The 19,659-nt window shown below is 47.6% G+C and overlaps 1 protein-coding gene across 2 annotated transcripts in view; it reads left to right on the top strand.

The window, feature by feature from the left end:
- Positions 1–19,659, top strand: part of Grik3 (glutamate ionotropic receptor kainate type subunit 3) — a 223,454-nt gene that overhangs the window by 130,460 nt on the left and 73,335 nt on the right. The window contains exons 2-3 of one of the 2 annotated variants that reach the window (XM_041651618.1): positions 7,011–7,187; positions 16,819–17,076. In XM_041651618.1, the coding sequence (XP_041507552.1) occupies positions 7,011–7,187; positions 16,819–17,076 (435 nt within the window). Of the gene's footprint in view, positions 1–7,010; positions 7,188–16,818; positions 17,077–19,296; positions 19,373–19,659 lie in introns of those variants that run through there. The other variant, XM_041651619.1, reaches the window with a different exon arrangement.

Raw genomic sequence — 19,659 nt, 5'->3', positions numbered from 1 at the left:
TGTGCGCGCGCACGTGTGCGTGCGTGTGTGTTTAGCTATTATTTCAAACAAGCAGTTATTTGTTAAATCAATTCAGAATAAGAAAAACATAATTTTGCCTTCACTTAATTTCTTTCTAGTGTTTTTCATTTTCTGTTTTGGTTCCCATTTCTGACCTACATCATTTTCCTTCTCTCTGAATGTCTTTTTACATTTCCTGAAGTGCAGGTCCACGGTAAACAAATTTCTTCCATTTTTGTTGTTATTTCTCTTCACATTTGAAGGCTAATTTCTCCAGGTAAAGAATTCTTGGTTGGTGTTTGTTTCCCACTGCCCTTCAAACATTTCACACCTCAACAAGGTGGACTCGCGGAGAAGTCAGATACAATTCCCGACTGCACTCGTCTGTAGGGAAGGTGTGTTTCTCTTTTCTTCCGACGGGATTCTTTTTAATCTTTCACTTTCTGCTATTTGAAAGTGTATGCTTAGATACAACTGAGATGGGCACCCTACACAGTATTTTCCAAGCATCCTAAACCTGCAATGTGGTGTTTTACACTGATTTGGGAAGAGTTTTCAGTAACTATTGTTCCCATCATTTCTTCTCACAGCTCTCTTCTGCTCTTTCCATTTCGTTTTTAATTTGAAACAACCTGTCCTGTTGCTTTCTCCTCCCCATCCATGCCCCGTGCTGCCCACCCTGCTTCAGTTTCTGGTTTTAATATTTCTATTGAGATTTCCGTAAGCTCATGGTCCACCTGCTAGGAACCTGTCGCTGGCTTGCTTCCTTCCTTCCTTCCTTAAGATTTATTTATTTATTATGTATACAATGTTCTGCCTGCATGTATGCCTTCAGGTCAGTTTAGGGCACCAGATCTCATTATACATGGTTGTGATTTGGGAATTGAACTCAGGACCTCTGGAAGAGCAGCCAGTGCTTTTAACCTCTGAGCCATTTCTCCAGCCCCTGTGACTGGCATTCTTCATTTCTGTATAATGTTCTGCTCTCTAGCATTTCTTTTTGTCTCTTTTTCTCAGAAATTCATGGTCTTCTATGTTGTCCACTTTACCACGAGAGTGCTTAGCGCACTGACACCGTAGTTTTGAATTCCTAGTGGGACAATTCCAACATACTTAAGATCTCTGTGTCTGAGTCTGATACCTGTCTGTCTATATTTTCTGCTAGTGTGTGTGTATGAAAAAGAGATAGAGGCAAGGAGAGGGAGGGGAAGAGAGGGAGAGAGCTGGATAAAGGAACTGATGTGTATTATGTGTGTATGTCTGGTGTGTGTGTGTGTGTGTGTGTGTGTGTGTGTGTTGTGTGTAATGGTGTTCAGTCCTGTGGAGATTGGGGCTAATTTTTAAAGCCTATCTCAAGCACTCATCTTAATGCCCGAGGCAGATTTCTTTAGTTGAACCAGAACTCACTGGCTCTGCCTGCCCAGTGTATTCCAGGGGTCTCTGTCTCTGCCTTATAAGTGCTGGAATCGCAGGTGTCCTGATGTAATCAAGCTCTGGCAGGCTGGACTCTAGTCCGCTGATTTCACTGAGACAGACCTTGTGAGGAGGAAAGCTCTCTGACATGGTTTTAAGTCCGTCCTGTTCCCTTCTGCTGTCGACTATATCGGGGCCCGTCCTCCACAGTACTCACTCTGAGGACCTGGAAGGACAGGGGATGGATCCCAGAGATGTGGGACCCTGATAAGTGCTACTCGCCTGGGGGAGATCTCATCCCGCCGGCTTATCTACACTGATTCTCCAGGAGCTTGCCAATTGCATTTTGGGTTTTGCTGCTGGATCCCGTGATGGTTTCTGCTCCCAGGTCTCTACTTCGGCAGACTCTCCTCATAGATAGAACAAAATAACCAACAGAAACCACGTCGTGGAAGAAGGCTGTGGTTTTGACTTAGGGTTTCATGGTGGGTGAGGTTCAGCGTCTGGGGCTCCATCTGCAGCAGCAGGAGCTGGTAGATGGCTTGTTGTGTTTTGGGTCTGTTTGGGAACTTGGAAGCTAAGACATCAGGCTGGAACTGGGGCCAGCTATAACCTTCTAGCCCTGTCCCTATGGTTTTATGCCTGATAGCTAGGCCCTATATCCAAAAGGTTCCACAGCGTCCCCAACTGGGGACCAAGTGTTTAAACACATTAAGCCTGCATTTCTCATTAGTAATTCCTATATACTGGGATTCTTCTGTTCTCCAGTTGCTCTGACCAATTTGGGGGAAGATGATTTTCCATGGCTCCATGCTTACAGACTCAGGAAAAGTTGGTTTTTCAGTTGCTTCCTTGATGGCGTGATGATGTCTTTCAAGCTTTTCACATGGCAGACCAGAAACTGGAAGCCACATTTTTTTTCTTAAATAATAAAAACAATCCAAATACCCTCAAAACTGGCATATGGATAAACAAAATGTAGCATCTCTGTGCACAGTAATGATAGTTACCAATAAAACAGAACAAGGTCCTCAGACGCACTACATATGGATAAGCCTCAAACCCGCTGAGCACAAGAAGCCAGACACAGAGCACCCAGTATGGGATGGTATTTGTATAAAATGCTCAGGGAAAAAAAAATCTTTGGAGACAAAAAGCAAATTAGTGGTTCCCTGGGGCTGCTGGTGCAAACAGTGGAAGAGTCACGGGGGGTGTTATTGGAAGATGGAGAATTTCTAAAATCGGGTTGTGGTATGCTCACATGACTTCTTCACTTACTCAGAACCACCATGTACATTAAAACGGGTCAATTTTGTGGAGCGCAAATAATCTCCCAAGAAAGCTCATTACTGAAAAGAATAAAGGCTCATCTATAAACACATGACGGTATCAAATATGCAGTGGTCCCCCTTACCCCAGGGTCAAGCCCGTCCCCGCTCCACTTCATTCTTCTCTCTTTCCCCCATTTCCTCAAAATGGCAACAAAATCTCCCATGGCAACAGCAAACAAAACACATCGTGGTCATTCCCCATATCACTGCCATGTTTGAAAATAGCCGCACATGGTGGCGCACGCCTTTAGTTCCTGCACTCGGGAGGCAGAGGCAGACGGATCTCTGAGTTCAAGGCCAGCCTGGTCTGCAGAGTGAGTTCCAGGATAGCCAGGACTACATAGAGAAATCATTTCACAAAAAAAGGGGGTGTGTGGAATTGTAATATAATTTCATCATCTTCCCCTTCTCTTGCCTCCCTTCACCCCCTCCGATGTACTGCCTTTGCTCTTTTTCAAATTCATGGTCTCTCCTTTATTGTTGTTACACACACACTCCAAAACTTAGAAATACAACCTGATCAGTCTATATAATATAATAGATATGTTTCCAGGGCTGGCCATTTGATATTGGAATACCAGTCTGTGTCCCCGTCCCTGGGGAAGCCTGTTCCTCCTGGTCCCAGCATCCTTAGTTGCCTGTGGTTCTTGTTTATGGGTTGAGGCCTGGTGCACTCTCCTTCCATGTGTGCGTATGTGACAAGATGTCATCCTTGTTCGGGTCTTGCTTAGGTAGCCATGTTGGTGAGACTTCTTGGATATAGCTTCTCTGACATTTCTAGGAGAAACAACCTTGCAGCAAACCTCCTGGTCCTCTGGCTCCTTCTGCCCTGCCTTCTGCAAGGATCCCTGAGCTTTAAGTACAGAAGTTTTGGTGAGGTTGTATCCATTGGGGCTGAGCTCCACGACTCTACGTTTTGATCAGTTGTGGTTTTCTGTAATGGTCTCCATGGGTATTGGCTGGTGTTGTGTGCCAACTTGACACAAGCTAGCGTCATCAGAGGAAGGAGCCTCAGTTGAGGAAATTCCTTGATGAGATATAACGCATTTTCTCATTTGGTGGTCAATGGGGAGGACCTTGCTAACGGTGGGTAGTGACATCTCTAGGCTGGTAGTCCTGGGTTCTAGAAGCAGGCGGGTTGAGCAATGTAGGTGAAGCAAACCAGTAAGCAGCCCCCCTCCATGGCCTCTTCATCAGCTCCTGCCTCCAGGTTCCTGCCCTGCTTGAGTTCCTGTCCTGATTTCCTCCAATGACAGATTATGATCTGGAAGTGTCAGCCAGATAAACCCTTTCCCCCCAACTTGCTTTTTGGTCATGGTGTTTGGCCACAGTAATAGAAGCACTGGCTGGAACACCATCTGTTACAAAGAGAAGTTTCTCTGATGAGGAGTCTACCACTCCGTTTTTGCAGTCCCATGGACATACATGGCTTACTATCCCCTGGCTGGGTTTCTAGATCTTCTCCACGCATGGCCATTAGGAGAAGCCGTGTGTGCCATCTTCCCCATCTGGCGACAATGAGGCAGGCCCCCAGTGTTTTGTCCCGCCTTCTCCCTTTGCCCGTCGGATGAGCTAAACCAGCATCTTCCTGTTGATTTCAGCTGAGTGCTTAGTCACAAGGAAAGCTGACATCTCTCTCTGTCCACTGATAGCTTGTTTCCATTTTTGTTGCTGTCCTTAATGGAGTACCCACACTTTTCCTTTGTGCCGGATTACACTGGGGTAGCTGTCTTTTTTGCTGAGTCTAAGTGCCTTTTATAACATTAACTTTTACGCTGCTGTCTATGATGCAGCTCTTTCAGGCTAGCCTCTTAGCAGTCCACGTTGTTTGTGGTGATTTTGGTGCATAGAAATCTCACGCTACTTCTTTGGGGTTATCAGTTTTTCTCTACATTTTCTGACTTTATTTCAGACAGGCTTTTTCTAGCCCAATATTATATACTGTCTGCCCTTATTTTCCATTTTTGGCAATTGTATAGTGTTCTCCTTCCCCTTTCTCTTGTTTCCTTGCTAATCTTTAATTCATCTGGAAATGACTGTGATGCATGGAATAAGATTGGAATCTAGAGACCCAAGTATGTATCTCAGTGGTAGAGTGCTTGCCTAGCATGTATAAAACCCTGGATCCAATCCTTGTATCAAAAACAAAAAAAAAAAAACCTAAAATCCCAAATAATAAAATAATTGTCAGGACACAATTAATGAATAATTCATTCTTTTGCCACTGCTGCGAAACATCTTCTCATTCATGTTTTAGATACTTGTCTCTGCTTGAGCCTCTTTCGACGGCTTTTTATCTCATTCTCTTGATCTCCTGTGTTTTCAGACGCTATTACAACATGGTTTTAATTATTTTGGCTTAATGATATATTTTCAAATCTGATAATACGAGTCACCTTTCATCATTTCTGTAAAGACATTTTTTTCAGTCATTATCTCATACTTAGCTTTCACATTTTGGAGTCATTTTTTTCCAAGTCGAAGAGAAGTCCTTTGTGGCTTGATCGGAGCTGAATTAAACTGAAAAATGGCTGGAGAAAACTGAGACCTGAAATTTTGCTTTCCCAGGGACAGCGGCATGGGAGCTGTGTGTGTAGTCTCTTTGTCTCTGCCTCCTGCCAGGGGGTCACTAGGTAGCCCTGGCGTGTCTGAAACTCCCAGAGATCCACCGCCTGTGCTCCTGAGTGCTGGGATTCAAGGCCTGCGCCACCACTCCTGGCTTGGCTGTCTCTCTTGCTTACGGTGTTTTATTTGTTTTCGTCGTAAGCTGTTGGAATTGCATGTTTGTATTGGGGTTATTATCTGTTCTTCAGTGTGTGTGCTGATGCTGTGGAGGGGGACCTTTCGCTGTTAAGTTTCCTTCTGAGTTCTCGCTGATAGAAAGCGGCGCTGTCAACATGTGCTAACTACTTGTTTAACTCTCCCTAACCATTCTCACCTGTCTTCGTAGCTAGGGTTGATTTTTTTTTCCCCTTTGCACCCACTGATGCAATAGTAGCACTGATGTTCCAGGCGTAACCAACCGATTCCTGATTGGATCTGAGGTCTGCTCCATGGAAAGGAATGTGCGCATGGTGCTATGAACTTGCTTAACAACCTATAGCTAGGGATATACAGGCCTTACAGAAGAAAATCTGCTGCTGATGATTTGATAAATGCTTGTGCAGTTAAGCTGCCTTCTGTTTTTTTCTGTTTAAACCCATAGGTTGGGGCAACTTTGGTCAGAAAAACCTCTGTGGGCTATATGCGATGGTCAGAGCAGAGATTCATAATTGGTCAAAGTGCTAAGAATAAGTGTGTGTTGAGTATTCAGCCCTAACCGGGACATCCACATTAGCCCTTTGAGGCCCAGAGGGAGTGGGACGACAGTAAGAGCCAGAGGCTAGGGAGGAGTGCCATGAAATGCTGACTTTTGGGTGTGGCGTGGCCACTGCAGTCGTGAACAGACAGCATCTGTGACCACCTGCACAAGGCCCGTGCGTGCACAATGAAAGAGAAAGTCATGAAGGTAGAGCGGACCTCGCCAGGAAGGAGCCAGGAGGGAGGTAAGAGACAGAGTGGGGAGTGAGGACAATCACAGCACATTAGCAATTATCCCACGTGCAAATAGGAGTTTGCACCTTTGCGGCAGCCATGCGTCCCGTTCACTTTCTGTCTCATCTTGCAGGTTAGTGGCGCAGTGTGAATCTTTACCAACACTTTTTAAATTTTTCCTTTGACAAGAACGCCTCCAGTGTTTCATTAGGTATTAGTCACTGTGATATTAGGGCTGACGTGAGCTAAAGTTGCTTGAAGGAAGTGCCTTTCCTGCCGCTGCCGTATTAGACATTCTTTATGGCGGTAGACACTGGATTTCATCAGATGCCTCCCTGAGTTTTGAGAGTGGATCATATTTTCATCCCCTTTGAACTATCGATGTGGTGGAATTGTACTCACAGATTCCTTTATTGAACCAGTCTTGCATTCCTGAAATAAAACTATGTGGTCATGGTATGTTAGCCCTGTAATATTCTGGTAGGTTCTACTTGCCAGAACTCTATTAAGAATTTTCATAGCAGTGTTAAGTTGGTAATCTTATTTTGGCCTGTCAGATTTTGTTAAGCAGGAATTTGCCAGCTGGGTAAAATGTATAATTTTTGAACATGGAAATTATCTAGGATCTTATTGAACGCTGGGGTGGGAGACCCTGTCTATATAACCTGTGTGATGCATCCTTGCTCTGGCCCCATCCCTCCTGCCCACACACAGCTGTGTCATCTCTCACAGGAGGAATCTTTGAGTATGCGGATGGCCCCAACGCCCAGGTCATGAACGCCGAGGAGCATGCCTTTCGATTTTCTGCCAACATCATCAACAGGAACAGGACTCTGCTGCCCAACACAACCTTGACTTACGACATTCAGCGGATTCACTTCCATGATAGCTTCGAGGCCACCAAGAAGGGTGAGTGCGTCGATCTGATCCTCGCTGTGCACTTCCAACTTGAGGCTGGGACGGGGGTGAAGCCTTTTCCACTTGGTCTGGGGGGCATGATTCTTTCTCTGTCTAGAGCAGCCCGTGCCAATTTCCCAGGAGCAGGGGCAGGGGCTGTAAGGAAGTCTCAGGCTAGCCAGGCATGGTGCTGTAGCCTGTAATGCCAGCAGTCAGGAAACCAAGGTAAGATCATGAGCTCCAGGCCAATCTGGGCTATGTGGCAAGTACAAGGTCAACCTGAATTACGTGCAAGACCCTGGGAGGCTATGAAGGGGGGTTGGTTAGCGGAGGAAAGGTAGGCAGGGCCTGGGATTGCCTGAAGGAACCAGCCAAGGTTTCCAGGACCTTTGAACCAACATGAACATTTTCAAAGTTGAGTTTTCTTTTCTGTTAGTTTATTTTAATGGGAAAATATTATAATTATTTATGGTATAGGATGTGCTTGTTTGGATACATGTGTGCCTTGTATATTGCTCAAATCAGAGGACCCCAGATACCCACCACATCTAGCATTCATAATTTCTTTATGGTAAGAACATTGAAGATCCCCTCTTTCAGCTCTTTCAAAATATGCAATACATTATTATTAACCATAGTCTCCTTGCTATGGAACTTATTTTATCTTTCATTAGTATCCTACTCAAGTAGCAAGAGGTAGCATCCATATAAAACAGATACCATACTAGCCCGAGAGCACACCATCTGCCTACCATAAAAAAGACTTCATGAAAACGGCACGCTGCTCAGTTCCTGCAGCAGCTTGACCCCAGAGGATATAGCTGAGTCCTGAGTCTGACCCTTGTCCCATATTCGGTGTGTGTCTGTACTTTCTTTCTTTCTTTTTTTTTTTAGTTTTTCGAGACAGGGTTTCTCTGTAGCTTTGGAGCCTGTCCTGGCACTAGCTCTTGTAGACCAGGCTGGCCTCAAACTCACAAGATCCACCTGCCTCTGCCTCCCGAGTGCTGGGATTAAAGGCATGCACCACCACCGCCCGGCTGTGTCTGTACTTTCTGTTGCCTGCGTCGTCATTAGAAAATCCTGGCTTGCAACAGCAAGTTGTGGTAAGTCTATTTCAAGTGACTCCACACCAGAATTCTTAAAGATAAGATAAAAACAATTTAAAAAAGACTGAAATACCACTGTCCACGGGTCCTCACACACACACACCAGTAACTAACTTCTCAGTTCCTGGGTGAGTAGCCAGTTGCCAGTGTGCTATAAAGCACACCCAAGTGCCCAAGTGCCCAAAACCCAAGTGGGTTTTGTTGTTGTTGTTGTTGTTGTAACTATGTTTTTTAAAGATTTATTTACTTTTGTTTTATGTGTATAAGTGCCTGCATGTATATATGGGTACCACATGTATGCAGTGCCTGCAGAAGTCAGAAGAGGGTGTCAGATCCCTGTGGTAATGGAGTTTGATTATGAATTGCAGTGTGGGTGCTGGGAACTGAACTTGGCTCTTCTGCTAGAGCAACCAGTACTCTTAACCGCTGAGCCATCTCACCAGCCCCATTTTAATGTCTTTTAAATGACAGCTCGTATGCATAAACCCGTGCTTGTGTGCATGCACACAGTCGGCCCTCCAGGCCCATGGGCTCTATGGTTTCAGCAAATCATGGGCCAAAAACTCCAGGAGGGAAAAAAAAATAATTTCTTCCGTACTAAACATATATAGACTTTGCTGTGTCATTTCCCCTAAACAGTAAGCACAGTGCCTATTTACATAGCATTTGCATTGCATTGTGGGATGAGGCATCTTAAGACGATAGAGCATAAGGCATAGTGTGTGGAAGAAATATGCAAATACCAAGCCCCTCAGTGCCAGGGACCCAGCATCTGCGAGTCTGATATCTGCAGGGGGTCCTGGAACCAATTCCCTGCGGATCCTGAGGGAGACTGCATATCTGAACTATATTTTTACATATATATTTAATTCAAATTCAACTTAAAGGCTTAGATAACTGGAAATAGCTTCCATAGAACCTTCGATTTCCATGTAACCATTTAAAGATCTCGAGCCTAAGGAATCTCATTTCCAAAATGACTAGGTCATCCTTTCCGAAATATGATATCATAACCCATCAAAGCTCATATCACAATTTTTAGTAAAATCATTAGGTTTTTAATGTACTTTCCCTTCTCCCTCACATTACTGAAGGGAAGACTCTCTTGGTATTTGCTCTATTCCTGGGGCACCTGAAGGATAAGGGACTGTAGTAACTGCTCAATAAAGTGATTGTTGAATGTATCGGTAAGCCATGAGAACCTAAGAGTCATTGTCTAGGACCCCTGTAAACTGAGCTTAGGGGCTAGCATCATCCATGGTAGGCTGAGACTAGCCCATAAGCTAGCCTTGTCTCTCTAAGGAGTTCCTGGTTTCTAAGCTGTTTGACCTCCTGGGCTGCCAGGGGTGGAGCCGCCAGAATGTTGCCTGCTCTGTTTTCCAAAGCCTTGTGGGTTAGCTTTTGAGGTCAGAGTCTGCAGAGTGTGGAAGCTGGCATCCCTACCACCCTGACTTTAACTGTGTTGGACAGAGTACCTCTGTTAAGTGCTTACAATGGTGTCTGGCTCTCAAATAGGATTTTGCTCTGGATACACTGGGCTCTCTGGCCCTCTACACACTAGGACATTAAGGCAGGGCCTGACTCCTACAAAGGCTTTCCCTGCTCCCCCTCCTCTCCTGTGTGTGCCTAAGGTAAGAGGCTCCATGAGATTGAGCTGTTGTGTCTGACATTCATGAGCCTCACTCCACCCTAGCTAGTCCTGAACCCTACCTCCCTGAACTAGTCTTGATTGTTCCCTGCATGCCATGCGACCAGCACCAGGAAGCTAAGGATCTATCTCCCTGCCATGCTGACACCCACATGCAAATGACTACACTGGATCAGGCCTAGCCCCAGAAATTTCAGGGCTCAGCAAATGCCTGGCGTCAGATCAGAGGCCCTCATAGGTCCAGCCAGCCCGAAGGCTATGCTGTCTGACGAGTGATGTTTAGTATTCCCACATTGGTGGCAGCAGAGCACAGTTTGGAAGCCTTCCCAGGGCTCTTCCTTCCAGGACTTACGCTTTGTATGCAACACTGCAGGCTGTTCGCAGAGACCAGAGGCAGAACCGCCCACTCCCAGCAGTCAACTATAGCCTTTACTTCCATATCAGACCACACGGCTTACTCCCCTGAAGCCTTAGATGGTGTGCCTCATCCTCAGGCTTAAAGCCAGGCCGATCTAGCCCTACATCTTCCTGACTTCCTGTCACATCTGGACCCCCCAGTCCCTTAGACTCAGTTGTGTCTTCTAGCTCTACCTCCCTCCTCGGGGCTTTTGTACATCCTGTTCCCCTTGCTTCTAATTCCTTCAAATAGGCACACTCTGCCCACACCGAGCCTTGCTTGTATTGAGCTAACTCATTCTTTTCCTTATATTCTATCTAAGATACGGTCAGGCCTCCTCCCCTCTGTCTTGATAATCTTAGACTTTTCTTTTGCAATCTCAACTCCTTGAGAGGTGTGTGTGTGTGTGTGTGTGTGTGTGTGTGTGTGTGGTCCCTAGACTGCAATCCCTATTAACGATTCATTATTGTACTATATAACCTAGTGTCCTAGTTTGCTTTATGTTGCTATGATAAAGCACTGACCAGATCCAGTTTGGAGGGATGCCAAGGCAGGGACTGCAGGCCAGAACTGAAGCAGAGACCATGCCTACTGCCTCTCTTCCCCAGCTTATGCTCAGCCTGCTTTCTTATACAACCCGGGACCACCTGCCAGGGGTGGCACCACCCACAGTAGCCCGGGCCCTCTTACATCATCACTCAAGACAATAGCCACAAACATGCCCACAGGCCCATCTATCTGATGAGTGCGATTCCTCAGTTGCAGTGCCTCCCTCCCGGGTGTCTCTAGTTTGTGTCAAGTTGGCAATACTAACCAGCGCACCTCATGGACCCGCACCCAGAGTGCCCAGAGTCATTACCGAGGGTTTCATCCGATGTACAAGTGAGAGACAGTATGAACAAATTCCTGGTATGTCGGAAGTCACTTTAAATTTAAATCTCCTGTTTATCCCAGAGGGAGACAAAGCTTTGCCCCTCTTCAGGTCACATCCATGGTATTAGGAAACTGGGTCATAAGACCACCAACTACACAGCCAGAGAATAATAACAAGTCACACACGTGCTGGCCCAGGCAGGAGGGTTTCCTGGAGTAGGAGATGTCTCAGCTGTGTCCTGAAGGTCGGTGGGAAACAGTAAGGATAAGGGTAATATTCAAAGCAGGACAGATCTGCAAGAGGACAGGAACGCACTTGAGCACCCCTGGGGAGCATTTGGTGTGTGACAGAAGTCGGGGTCACAAGGTGAGAAAGGTGGAGGCAGAACTTCTGTTTACCGTGGCTAGGAAGGTGGCCCCAGGCCTGGGAACCACAGGGAATGACGGAGAAGAGAGCCCATCCTGGGCTTGGCCAGGGAGTACTCAGAAGAAACAAACCTGTCTGAGCCAGTTCAAGACAGCATCCCAGGGCCCAGATCAAGCCAGAGAGCAGGCAAGCCCTTCCAGGCCTCTGGGAGCCCCTGTGAGCATGCCGTCTGCTTGTAACTGCACTCCAGGCTGCTGCCTCGCACTGCTTTGACCTGGCCTCAGAGGTCAGGAGGTTAGAATCACTCAACATCTCCTTTATGAGGTTTGCTCCTGGAGCCCCACCTCCCAGCCCTGCACTCATGGGTCATCGTGACTGATGGCCCTGCCTTCTCACTCTCCGCCAGCCCTTGAGTCGCTCCCACTCGGGGGTTTCTAGTGCAGTGTTTTTGTGAACGGCTGTGTGCTCGTCCCCAGGGACACAGGTACCCGGTTTTGTTGAGTTTATTTTCAGGAGCTAAAGCGTAGGGTCACCGTGTTCAGCCAAATGGTCTCACAGGTGGTTGTGCAAATTTGCACTCCCACAGCAGCTTACAAGGCCAACAGGTGTTCCACATCTGTGCCGACCTGCAGGAAGGTCATTTAGACTTTTTAAGGTTTTTCTTTTTTTAAAGGTTGTAAGCGTTATGTTGATTTGTTAAGTGGTTGTCTTATTGTAGCTTTCTTTTATATTTATCAGATGATTAGACAACAGAAGTCCCTTTTAATGGGGAAAGGCCTCGTAGGGCTCTGCAGGAGGAAGGGACTAATTCAGCCAGAGCAGGTCGGGTAGGTGGTGCCAGGTTTTGTCCTTCTGTGTTCCATTGCCCCATAAGACCTAACATGCCCCACAGTGCTAATTTGAATATTGAATAGGTCCTTTGAATATTCTTTTTCTCTTTTTGGGAGTGCTTTTTTTTTGTAACCTTTCAATGACCTTTTAAAAATTGAGCTTCTTATCATTTCCTTGTTGATTTAAAAGAGTTCTTTATATATTCTGACAAGAGTCATTTTAGGTGTGTGTGTGTGAATATGTACATGTGGGACTGTCTCTTAGTAGTTGTATCTCATGAAAAGCAGAGTCTTTAATTGGCAGAAGTCTGATTTGTTAATAATTCCCATTGTGTGTCCTGGTTGAAAAGTCTTTGTCTAGCCTAAAGATAGTCTCCCCTGTTTTCTTCTAGGAGTTCTGTGGTTGTGTCTTTCACGGTTGGCTCTCTGATCTGTCTCTGTGTGGTCAGACATGACTGTTGAGATTTGTTTCTTGTCCACAAGGCTGGTGGGGTAGATTCAGGTCCACCACAGCATTGTTTGCATGGGGCTGCATGTCTTAGTTAGGGTCTCTGTAGCTGTGAAGAGACACCATGACCGCAGCAACTCTTTTTTTTTTCTCAATTTATTTCTTTTTTTTTTTAATTTATTTATTTATTAAGGATTTCTGCCTCGTCCCCACAACCGCTTCCCATTTCCCTCCCCCTCCCCCGATATAGTCCCCCTCCCTCATCTGCTCGAAGAGCAATCAGGGTTCCCTGACCTGTGGGAAGCCCAAGGACTGCCCACCTCTATCCAGGTCTCGTAAGGTGAGCATCCAAACTGCCTAGGCTCCCACAAAGCCAGTACGTGCAGTAGGATCAAAAACCCACTGCAATTGTTCTTGAATTCTCAGTATTCCTCATTGTCCGCTATGTTCTGCGCAGCAACTCTTATAAAGGAAAACATTTAACTGGGGCTGGCTCACAGTTTCAAAGGTTTAGTCCGTTATCTTCATGATGGGACATGGCAGCATGCAGGCAAACATGGTGCTGGAGAAGGAACTCAGAGTTCTACATCTTAATCTGTAGGCAGCAGGATGTGAGCTATGTTCTACACTGGGTGTAGTTTGAGCATAGGAGACCTCAAACCCACCCCCCACAGTAACACACTTCCTCCAACAAGGCCACACCTACTCCAATAAGGCCACGCCTCCCAGTAATGCCACTCCCTATGGGGGCCATTTTCGTTCAAACCACCACACTATATATCTGCAAACCTTTTGATAGAAAGATATTTCTATTTAGTCATTTTTGTTAACAACCAAAAGCTAGAAATGGATGAAAGGACCATCTAAAACATCTACAAGAGAACAGACAGATTGGCACATAACTAAACAATGCAATTTTAAGCAGCCATAAAGGAAAAGGCTCAGGAGTGTGGCCCAGTGGTAGAGAGCTTGTCTGGCACACACCTTGGGTTCCATCTCCAACACATGCGCACACAGATGCCGACAGGGGGCTTTAGAATATGGCACTGTATCTCAGGTTTTCAAACCTGGCAGATAGCCTCCCTCTTCCACAGATGGAAGCAATGCTGTCTGGTCCTCCAGACATTTCTTTTGCTGGGCTAGCTCCCACGGAACACCGCCCCACCCTGCCAGGAGCTGCATACTCCCCTGGTCTATTCTCCTTTTGATCTTTGCTTTTCAAGCTGCGTTCCTCGGGACCTTCCTTAGGACCCTTCCAAGAAGATGCACATAGGCCCAATTCAGAGGACTCCAGTGATGGTTCATTGTCCCTAGATGGAAGTTAGCACCACCATTTTCCCCCTGTGGCCTGGATCCAACCACCTTAGGCCATGTGGGGCAAAGGGACACAGGAACACAAAACCTGGCACCATCTACCCCACCGACTCTGGCTGAATTCATTCTTCCTCCTGCTTGGGGCCCAGGGGGCCTTTCCCTATTAAAAGGGACTTTTACTATTGCCTTTATTTTGAAGTGTTTTGTGGAAAATTAAAAGAAGAATGTCTGCCAAGCAGGATCTGAGCCAGCAGCCCAGAAAACACTGTGTTTTCTTCCAAGCCTGGCCAGAGCAGGCTGGAATCGACCCAGCACTCCCCAGGCTCCTCTGCCTGCACTTATTCTCTGGGTGGCTCAATTCCTTTTAAGACACAAATTGATTGGGATAATTTCAGCTATAACTACAATTGCCATGGAAGGGAGGGTGTATTCAGGCTGGGGACTCCTACAATGACTGTGAACCGTCGAGTTACTGTAAAATGACCAGAAAATGGATTCAAAATTGAAGCCACAAATAATGTAATTACTGCAGTGTATGCGCAGGACTGCCAGGACAAGGTTGGCTGCTGCTCTGGGAACATCTGGAAGCAAGGCTGCTGTTGTTGCTGCTGATGACGCTGTGACAACCTCTGTCCTGGGCTTTGTTGGTAGCAGAGTTTTTCCATCCTATAAGAGTCTTAGAGAGTGGAAGAAACACGGGGGGACTAGAAAACAGATGTAGCGAGGGGGCAAGGAGAAAAAAGAAATGGAAGTCGGCCGGGAATGAGCCCAAGTAGGTCCAAACCCTGTACCTTTGGGAGAATGGAGTCTAATGTGACATTACTATCATCTGTCACCACCACAATTACTGTCATCCCTATCCATGCTACCACCTCTATCCCTACCTCTACTGCCATAGTATCCATGGTTGCTATGACAGCATCGTCATCACCACCAGTCTTGTCAACACCAACATCATCCTTCCTTCGGTCCTCAACACCATCATTTTCCTGACAACAACATCTTTAGCAGCAGCAGCAGCATCCCACAGGTACAGTGTTCCACAGAAGCCCATTTTTATTTCCTTTTCTCTCTCCACTCACATCTCTTGCCATCTCTGCTGGCTTCATCTCCATGACTAAGATGCCACAACATCTTTATCACCAGCAATGTCCTCCACACCAACATCAGCATCTCAACACTGTCTGCTACAGTGCATACCTTGTGCCTGTTCTACTGTCTCCTGTCTCAGTCAAACATGATGCTCAGCTCTTGGTCCAGGATAGAAGCACCACATATAAGGGTGACCATTGTCAGGATGGAAGGAGTGTTGCATCCTTGATTGCCTGTTTCAAGGTCAGAGCAAAGTGTGGGCCCGTGAAGCAGATTTTTGTGGGGGTTGGGGCAAGGGAATGGCACAAGTCTTTTTGTCTGTTTGCTTTTGTTTTTGTTTGGTTTTCGAGACAGGGTCTCTCTGTAGCTTTGGAGCCTGTCCTGGATATAGCTCTTGTAGAACAGGCTGGCCTTGAACTCACAGAGATCTGCCTGTCTCTGCCTCCCAAGTGCTAGGATTAAAGGCATGCACCACCACCACCACCCAGCTTCAGTCAAGTCTTTAGCCTGAACATCCTAGCAGGAATGTCTATCCCTTTAAAAATTATCATATTTGGGATGTGTGTGTGTGTCGCACACACACACACACACACATACACACACACACACACGTACTTGTGCATGCATGTGTGTGAAAGAGAAGGGGTGGACTGGGCACTGGTGCATCCATCAAGGTAGGAAGGGAAGACAGAATGTTTAACAATGTGTCAACTTTCCCAATGGTTCAGTATTTAGTCTTGAAGGCCTCCTTTTATGAATCTTTTAAGTATGGTTTCTATGGGGAATGGAGCTTAGGGGGTGTGAGGGACCTGGAGCTGCTGTTGGGGGCTAGGCCGTGATGGCTTCCCTAATAGGACCTGCAAATGCAGACATTCCCCATTCCCCAGGCAGGGGATCCTAAACTGTCTAAGAGTAGAGAACTGGAACTGAGCACAAGCAAGCGAGCGAGCTTGCGTATATTCATCTCTCTCTGCTCTTCGCAGCGGATGTGACATGACTAGCTGTTTGAAGCCACTGCTGTGACTTCCCCACCAAGACGGACTGTCACCGGGAACTGTGGACTAAAATAAGCCCATTCTCTCCTAAGTTGCTTTTAGGCTATTTTACCCCAGCCACAGAAATGAAGGTGGAACACAGGTCTGAGAGGCATCTTAAACATCCAGATGGTATCACTGAAAGAGAACAGAGGGGTTCATGTCAGATCTTAGGGAGCAGGCCAGGACTGACGGCAGAAGCTGGAGTCCCCAGTCAGTAGATGTTTGCTTTCCTATTTGTCTGGAAGGTGGGATGCCACCTACAAAGGCATCTTGGTTATATAGCATGGCTACAGGGTCAGGGCGCTCCACAGCTGGGTTCACAATTGTTCCGTCTTACATCTCTGGTATCAGATAGAGACTGTTACAGCCCCATTGCTCAGATGTGGAAACTGAGACTTCATGAGTTATCCCCTTCTCCCCCAGCTTGCCTCTGTATCTTTTTCCATGTGTTTATGATTGTCAAAATCACTGCCCACTCCCTATGGGCATGGCACCTCACTGACCCCGGTGTCCCCCTCCACTCTGTTTCAGCCTGTGACCAGTTGGCACTGGGTGTAGTAGCCATCTTTGGGCCATCGCAGGGCTCCTGTACCAACGCTGTTCAGTCCATCTGCAACGCCTTGGAGGTGCCCCACATCCAACTGCGCTGGAAACACCATCCCCTGGACAACAAGGATACCTTCTACGTGAACCTGTACCCCGATTATGCCTCTCTCAGCCACGCCATCCTCGACTTGGTCCAGTCCCTCAAGTGGCGGTCAGCTACCGTGGTCTATGACGACAGCACAGGTGGGTGGCTAGACCTGCGGAGCCCCAAGATTAGGGCTGTCTGCTTGTCTAGCATCACTGCCTCTGAGGAGAAGGTCACATCTCACCCAAGACACCAACAGAAGCCAGTTACACTGACACTTGTCTCTCACACCCATGCATGTGCACGCCAGCCTCACAAATACCTTATTCAACCCCAGCCTGGCTCACACCCGACTCTCCCCTCCCCAGCATGCCTGCATCATCTTCTGCAGCAGAGTGCTGAGACCTGTGATTGACGCTCGCCACGCATTGCCCCGTGCTCATACTTCAATGGCCACTCATCACTGGCCTGCGCCCCTACACCTGTACCCTGCCACCTGCAGGAGGCATGTCCCCATATATTTGCCGCACCCATTAATGGTTGACTCGCTGCGTGGCCTGGTGTACAGGGTGTTTGTGCCGTGCGTAAATCCCTGCTCTCCTGCCTGCTGGCTGGGCTGCCGTTCCGTGCCTTCACCTCCTCGTGGGGAGGCTCCAGAAGCTCCAGAATCAAGAGGGAAGAGTATATTTAGAAACCTCGTTCTCGGTGCAGGGGAGGTTAGCTCCTGATCATCCTGACACCTGCATGCAGCACCCTTCCCCCGTTTCTTTGCCTACTCTCAGACACCCCTGTTCATACCCCCACTGTGCTCAGATGCCAGCTTTCCTCCCTACTTAGGTGACTGCTGACCCCAGCCAATGCCAGGTCTGTAGAAATGAGCTCTGGGCTTGGGTCTCTTCCTCCGGTGAGGAGGAAGGAAAAGCCTGGGCTCTGAGTTTCAGCCGAGGCTGGACGCCCCTGGGGCAGAGGCGCCCTTCCTGCACTCTTGCCGTGCCCAGCTGGAATCACATCAGATTCGTTTGTCTGCAGAGGACCTGCTTAGCCCCATCCTGCCCAGCCACCAAATCTATCATGATACTCATGATACTCGCCTTCCAGAACCCTCTTAGGATAGTGTGTGACCCTTTACTTCCCAAGTCCCGGCCCCTTGGTATAGGCCCAGAGCAGAGAACCACCAAGGGCTCCAGCAAACATTCTGGGCCTTTCCTTTGGACCTTGTGATCTGTGACAAGTCTGCAGCCATCGTCTTGGCAAAATGTGTGTTATGGGTGATCAGAGAGAGGGTCAGGAGGAGAGAGGAGAAAACAACGACTGCCAGACCCTGCCTTCAGCTTCAGCTGCCCCTAGGAGGCTCACTCTCTGGAGACGGAGCAGGCATTCTTCCCGATGAGCGCACAGGAGACTGCTGTGTGTTCCCTGAGTCAAGCAGCACTGGGAGAGCCTCATTTAACTTCACAAGTCTCTCCGTGACTCTGTGGGGTGGTAAATCAGAAACAAGGCAACAGACAGATAAGGCAAGGTAACAGACCCCACCCACTGTCAACAGCCAGTATCTCAGCCCGCACCATCCTGCAGGCTTGTCTGAGCCCAAGGCCACGACTGTTAGCTAGCTTGGAGCTGGGTCCCCTTTCTTTCCAAAGACTTGACTCTCGAGACAATTCTTAACCCAGCCTCTTCTGCGACATTGACCTTGGCGAGTCACTTAACCCACCTGGCCTGGCTCTCCCCATGCCTGTGGAGAGGCGGAGCATCCAGCCTTGAGAAGCCCTCCGGCTCTCAGCTACCTGCATTCCGCATCAGCTCTTGATTGCTTCCAAATGGGGGGTGCGGATGGCAGGATGGGAGCCCGCAGACAAGAGGATCGGGATGCTGTCTATCCATCTCAGAGTTCTGTAAGCAGCTACCGCACTTCATGTTACCAGCAGTCCTTAAAAGCCATTCCTGAGATCCCAGCATGGGGCTCTGTCACCATGGGGCACTCCATGGTGCTCCGTCCCCTCTAGCAGCTCTGCAACTTGGTGGTCCTACCTTTCTAAACCAGTGGTTCTCAACCTTCCCAGTGCTGCTTCCCTTTAATACAGTCCCTCAGGTGGTGGTGATTCCCATACACACACACTATAAAAGTACTTTCGTTGCTACTTCATAACTGCAATTTTGCCACTGTTATGAATAGATATTTAAATATCTGATATTCGAGCTATCTGATATATGACCCCTGTGGGGGGGGGTCACGGCCCATAGGTTAAGGCTGCTGTAAAAACATCTGTCTGTGTTGTGAGCCCATTTCTGCTTCCAGATTTCTGCCTCTGGGACTCAGCACAAGGCTTGGTACAATGTGGACATTTTTAAAGCATTGGTTGAATTGACTTGGTGGGACTTGAAAATCATGTTGAATTAAACTCAGATGCCAGCTTCCTCCCTACTTTGGTGATTGCTGACCCCAGCCAATGCCAGGTTCGTAGAAATGAGCTCTGGGTTTGGGTCTCTTCCTCCCGTGAGGAGGAAGGAAAAGCGTGGGCTCCGAGTTTCAGCTGAGGCTTTCAGGAAACAGCATAAGGGTGCAGGAATGAAGAGACCACTACCCTATCGTTTGAGGAGTTGATCATATTCTAGGAGCGCAGGTGCCTGGCCATGGGGCACTGGTAATTCTTGGCCGTCAGAGCTGAGACTCGAGTAACAAGGACAGGTAGTCAGAGCTCCAGGTATGTGGGTGGAAGAGAGAGCTCAGTGGCCTTGGCTAA

This window comes from Microtus oregoni, unplaced genomic scaffold (genome assembly GCF_018167655.1).
Source record: "Microtus oregoni isolate MIOR12 unplaced genomic scaffold, Mior012 000005F_ref0000423, whole genome shotgun sequence".
NCBI classification, from domain to species: domain Eukaryota; kingdom Metazoa; phylum Chordata; class Mammalia; order Rodentia; family Cricetidae; genus Microtus; species Microtus oregoni.
Note: the sequence above shows the minus strand (reverse complement) of the source record. Positions and strands in the feature narration are given on the sequence as shown.